The sequence below is a fragment of the Scyliorhinus torazame genome, chromosome 14 (assembly GCF_047496885.1).
Source record: "Scyliorhinus torazame isolate Kashiwa2021f chromosome 14, sScyTor2.1, whole genome shotgun sequence".
Classification (NCBI taxonomy): Eukaryota; Metazoa; Chordata; class Chondrichthyes; order Carcharhiniformes; family Scyliorhinidae; genus Scyliorhinus; species Scyliorhinus torazame.
Genome location: NC_092720.1, coordinates 219,360,827 through 219,366,826, shown reverse-complemented (window position 1 = coordinate 219,366,826; position 6,000 = coordinate 219,360,827). Strand labels below are relative to the sequence as shown.

Here is a 6,000-nt window from a genome sequence, read left to right as displayed (position 1 = left end):
ACTGCAGTTATACAGGGCCTTGGTGAGACCACACCTGGAGTATTGTGAGCAGTTTTGCTCTCCCTGCCTGAGAAAGGATTTACTTGTCACAGAGGGAGTGCAGCGGAGATTCACTCGGCTAATACTGGGGTTGGGGGGACAGTGCAATGAGGAGAGAATGATTCGACTGGGCCTGTGTTCACTCGGGTTTAGAAGGATGAGAGGAGATCTGATTGAAACGTATAAAATTCTAAAATGGCTGGACAGACTAGATTCAGGGAGGATGTTTTCCCTGGTTGGGGAATCTCGAACCAGGGGACACAGTCTCAGGATACGGGGAAGACTATTCAGGACTGAAATTAGGAAATATTTCTTCATTCAAAGGGTTGTGAACCTGTGGAATTCTTGACCACAGGAGGTTACCACAAGTCACTGAATATATTCAAGAAAGAGACAGATAATTTTTACATTTCAATGGCTTCAAGGGGTTTGGGGGGAAGCGGGAATGTGGCATTGAGATAGAGGATCAGACACAATCATATTGAATGGTGGAGCAGGCTCGAAGGGCCGAATGGCCTACTCCTTTTTTATATGTTTCTGTGTTTATGTGTGGGGTTTGGGGGGGGTGGGGTTCCCCCTGTGCTTGTGGGGGACGGGGTTGCCCCTGTGCTTGTGGGGGAGGGGGTTCCCCGTATCCGTGGGGGGTGGGGCTGTATTATTTTAACACAGATCAGGGCGCCCCGATCTCGGTGGAGCCGGCGTTGCCGGATCTATCAGGCCCCGCCCTGCCAGCGTGAGGGTGAAAACCACGGCCATAGATTTTCTGAGCTCAGAGTGCCAGAGAATCTGGAGAGAAAACTCAGCTGTGCAGCTGGAGAGCTACACACCGGCTTTCTCTCTCTAACCAGCTCTCTGTGCACAGAGAGCAAAATCCCATCCAATGTGTCAAAGAGCAGCACGGAGTTAATTCCTTCTGGATTGTGGAAAAGGGTCAGGAATGACCAGGATGCTGAAGAGAATGGAGATTCTCGTCATTCACAAAAAGTCCCATCTGGTCAGTGTGTGAAATAGTCCCTCCGAATCAAACTGCCTCTGCCCGGCTTCACACACTGATCCCTGTTTGGGCAGAGATGTGAAAGTGAGTGTCTGCCTCCTCAAAACCAGACCGTTCCCGATTGGCAGCTTTGATTGGCAGCCTGCCCTGGAGAAGGAAAACTCTGATTTGAAACCCCAGCCATGGGTCAAATAGTAAAGTCTTCATTGGCTGACAGTGCGGAAGGAGACAGACAAGACCAATGGTCTGGATGTAGAAAGAGCTGCTGAGGCCCTCCAGCTTGTTCAGTATCGAGGAAAAGGACAAGTGTAAAGTTAAAAGCTGCAGCCTTTCAGCTGCTACACTGTGACACACATTACACCAGTGCAGCAATAGCTGCCTCAGAGCAGAGAGCGGCTCTGTACAAACCTCACCCACTTCAATATACACACTGTGCAGCTTGTTCAACAAATCAACTCATCCAACACCCCCAGCATCAGTATGAAAAGCCCTGAGGGCTGGGGGAGGAGTCAGCCAGCACCAGAGACATTTCAGACTCGCTTTTAATTCAAATATTATTCTTGGAAGAAATTCAGACAACCTTGTAATTCTCCAAAGCTTATTTTTATCAAAAAATCGTCATTTTCACAGTGATATAAGTTTCAGTCAAAATTCATAACAAATAAATACCAAACATCCAACTTGAGTTGGAGTCAGGCTGGGTTTACGTAAAGGGACAGGTCAGGAGGAGCTGGACAATATGTTTCAGTTTGTGTTTCCCACAAAGTAAAACACAACTTGACCATCCGTGCCTGGGGCTGCTTTGAGACAGAAGTATATGAAGGAGAGCAGCAGGCTGCCAGTCACTCACAGGACAAAATCCCCACCTCCTCCCATCCTCTCTCCACCCACCCCCACCACCAACAGACCTTCACTCCCATCGCCTGGGTTCAATTATTCCCTGTTGCTCCCTCTAATCCTGTTTACTCTTGATTCTGCTCCGGGTTTTGTCTCCAGCTCTCAAAGTGGGCAGGACCGAGAGCAGCAAATAACAATAATTCCTTGATGTGGAGATGCCGGCGTTGGACTGGGGTGGGCACAGTAAGAAGGCTGACACCAGGTTAAAGTCCAACAGGTTTGTTTCGAATTGCTAGCTGTCAGAGCACTGCTCCTTCCTCAGGTGAATTCCGTGAGTATTGCAGTGAACGTCATGAGGGAATTACTGAACTGAATATGTTCAGTAGCGGAGCAGGAACATTGAAACTGAAAGTGGTTTGAATCAGGAAGTGCTGAGTGTGAACATGGCTTCCAGAGAGCAGGAAGAAAGTTTGTCCGAGGATTTAATTTGTTCCATTTGTCTTGATTTCTTCACTGATCCGGTTTCACTGGAGTGCGGACACAGCTTCTGCCGCTCCTGCATCACTGAGTGTTGGGAAAAGAAGGAGATAAACACCTGCCCGGAATGTAGACAGGAGTTTCCAGAAAGAATCCTCAGAGGAAGTCGGATCTTAGTGAATCTGGCTGAGAAAGCTCGAAAATTAAAGCTGAATGGGAAAGAGAAGGAAAGTAGACTTCACTGTGAGGAACATCAGGAAGAACTGAAGCTGTTTTGTGAAACTGACAAGAAATTGATCTGTGTGAATTGTGTCGATTCGCAGGAACACAGAGAACACCGCTTCATCCCGATTCAGAAAGCTGTTGAAATCTACAAGGTAAAAGGGAACAGATTTGATCCCCTGATTATCTGATCACATTTTCAGGATCTAACCCTTTTATTTTCTGATTTTCTCTCCCAATCCCAGGATGGGGTGAAATCTTCCTTCGATTCTCTCACAGAGAAGAAATCGACGGTTCTCGAAATGGAGCAGCAGCAGAAACAGAAGATTTCCCAAATTAGGGTAAAGTCTCCCTGAGCTGAGCTTCCAAATTTAATTCATTATTTTGTTGTTTATATTACAGAAACATATTATTTTTAATGTTTCTTCTTATAGAAACAGTCGGTCAGTCTGCAGAGCCACATCACATCCGAGTTCACTAAAATGCACCAGATTCTCACTGAGAAAGAGCAGCGTTTCATCCGAGATCTCAGGGAAGAAGAGGAAAAAATTCTAAAACCAATGGAGGAAAATCTTTGTGAAATTCAGGAGAATTTAAATTCTATTCAGGAGAAACTCTCAAAGTTGGAAAACCAGTTGGAACAAAAAGACGGAGTGAGATTTCTGAAGGTGAGGGATTATATTTCAGTTTAGTTCAGTGAAAGTTCACAGTCACAACATGATCCACACGAGCCTCCTCCCATCCTACTTCATTTCCCTGTCAATATATCCTTCTGTTCCTTTCTCCCTCATGTGTTTATCCAGCTCCTCCTTAAATGTATCCCTGGCTTTCCCTGGCTGGTGGAATTTAATGCTGTTCCCCCCAGGGTACATTTAGTCAGGGTGTGGGGTGAGTGGAAGGGGACATGGGGAATGACACTGTGGAGTTTCTGTTGTCTTTCCATCTCTACACAGATTAAGTCCGTGGTGGTAAGTCTTGTGGGACAGCCTTCCTGTAACCAATTCAGCCCCTTCACAGGGCAATGAATGTTCTCATCCTGCTGTCACTGGTATTCCCCCAGCAATGAGCAGGGGTCTCACAATACGGGAAGCCTGAAAATCAAACCCTGTTGGGGTTACTGGTGGGATTCTGGGAGGGGGTGAGGGAGAGGTGGTGGGATTGAGGCTGTAGCGGGAATGCCCTTGTTCAGTTGCACTGTGTACCTGATTGAGGGACTGTAAGAGGTTCACGCTCCCGTTTCCTCTGACTGATGGTTCTCGACTCGAGGATTTTGTAAAGGACAAAATTACACAGACACGGGGATTGGCTCAACCACAAACTTGTTGTTTAGTAAAAACTCTCCCAACACCCGAATACAAAGAGCTGTAAATAGTGTAAATAACATGAAACAATATTTAATTGTTTTTTCCGATTTAAATCCCTCCACAATTTAACCTCAGCTTCCACATAAACACACAAATCACCACAACTTATTAAAAAGCCTCTCCTGAAAATCCACAGACAAAACCCCACATTTCAGCCCAAACGTTCCTCAATTCAAACCCAAATCCCCCCAGGATTTGGATGTTACACTGAAGTTATTTTAAAACCTCAGCCCCAATCCCCCTCGGATTTGGCTGATAAATTACAATTCCCCACCCGGCTGCTCCTTTTGGTGTGAATTAAGACCAAAAGAGCATAAGACATAGGAGTGGAAGTAAGGCCATTCGGCCCATCGAGTCCACTCCACCATTCAATCATGGCTGATTTCAACTCCATTTACCCGCTCTCTCTCCATAGCCCTTAATTCCTCGAGAAATCAAGAATATATCAACTTCTGTCTTAAAGACACTCAACGTCCCGGCCTCCACCGCCCTCTGTGGCAATGAATTCCACAGACCCACCACTCTCTGGCTAAAGAAACTTCTCCTCATCTCTGTTCTAAAGTGACTCCCTTTTATTCTAAGGCTGTGCCCCCGGGTCCTAGTCTCCCCTGCTAATGGAAACAACTTCCCTACATCCACCCTATCTAAGCCATTCATTATCTTGTAAGTTTCTCTTAGATCTCCCCTCAACCTCCTAAACTCCAATGAATATAATCCCAGGATCCTCAGACGTTCATCGTATGTTAGGCCTACCATTCCTGGGATCATCCGTGTGAATTTCCGCTGGGCCCCCTCCAGTGCCAGTATGTCCTTCCTGAGGTGTGGGGCCCAAAATTGCTCACAGTATTCTAAATGGGGCCTATTTAATGCTTTATAAAGTTTTTATATTCCAAGCCTGCTTTTATATTCCAAGCCTCTTGAGATGAATGACAACATTGCATTTGCTTTCTTAATTACGGACTCAACCTGCAAGTTTACCTTTAGAGAATCCTGGACTAGGACTCCCAAGTCCCTTTGCACTTCAGCATTATGAATTTTGTCACCGTTTAGAAAATAGTCCATGCCTCTATTCTTTTTCCAAAGTGCAAGACCTCGCACTTGCCCACGTTGAATTTTATCAGCCATTTCTTGGACCACTCTCCTAAACTGTCGAAATCTTTCTGCAGCCTCCCCACCTCCTCCATACTACCTGCCCCTCCACCTATCTTTGTATCATCGGCAAACTTAGCCAGAATGCCCCCAGACCCATCATCTGGATCGTTAATATATAAAGAGAACAGCTGTGGCCCCAACACTGAACCCTGCGGGACACCACTCGTCACCGGTTGCCATTCTGAAAAAAAACCTTTTATCCCAACTCTCTGCCTTCTGCTTGACAGCCAATCGTCAATCCATGTTAGTACCTTGCCTCGAATACCATGGGCCCTCATTTTACTCAGCAGTCTCCCGTGAGGCACCTTATCAAAGGCCTTTTGGAAGTCCAGATAGATAACATCCATTGGCTCTCCTTGGTCTAACCTATTTGTTATCTCTTCAAAGAACTCTAACAGGTTTGTCAGGCACGACCTCCCCTTACTAAATCCATGCTGACTTGTCCTAATCCGACCTGGGAGCCAGGTTGACCGTTCTTGACCCTCCTTCTTGACTGCAGTGCCAGACCCTTGGATCTTGTCCTTTTAATGATGATTCTTATCGGAATATCACAAACACATTTCCTGAAGCCATCCTGCTGGAGGGTCAGTGCTCAGCACCTTTCAGTCTCTTTACACAGTCATTTTCAATCCCAGGGTCGCGGCGTTCCCGATCACGGAAAGGGGGACCCTCATAAAATCCAACCCATGGGATTTAAACTGAATTGAAAAAGCAGCAGTTAATGATGTTGGAAACAGGTTTAAACTGGCTTCACAAACTCATTAATGAGACTAATTAACTTCCTGCCGCTAGTCCGGTGCATTGACGGAGATGTACGAGGCAAGTTTTTTACACAGAGGGTAGTGGGTGCCTGGAACTCGCTGCCGGAGGAGGTGGTGGAAGCAGGGACGATAGTGTCATTTATGGGGCATCTTG

At 46.3% G+C, this 6,000-nt stretch overlaps 1 protein-coding gene across 1 annotated transcript in view; it reads left to right on the top strand.

The window, feature by feature from the left end:
• Positions 1 to 1,995: 1,995 nt before the first annotated feature.
• Positions 1,996 to 6,000, top strand: part of LOC140389171 (uncharacterized) — a 101,120-nt gene continuing 97,115 nt past the window's right edge. The window contains exons 1-3 of the mRNA XM_072473333.1: positions 1,996 to 2,724; positions 2,815 to 2,910; positions 3,004 to 3,237. Of these exons, the coding sequence (XP_072329434.1) occupies positions 2,314 to 2,724; positions 2,815 to 2,910; positions 3,004 to 3,237 (741 nt within the window). The 5' untranslated portion in view covers positions 1,996 to 2,313. The remainder of the gene's footprint in view (positions 2,725 to 2,814; positions 2,911 to 3,003; positions 3,238 to 6,000) is intronic.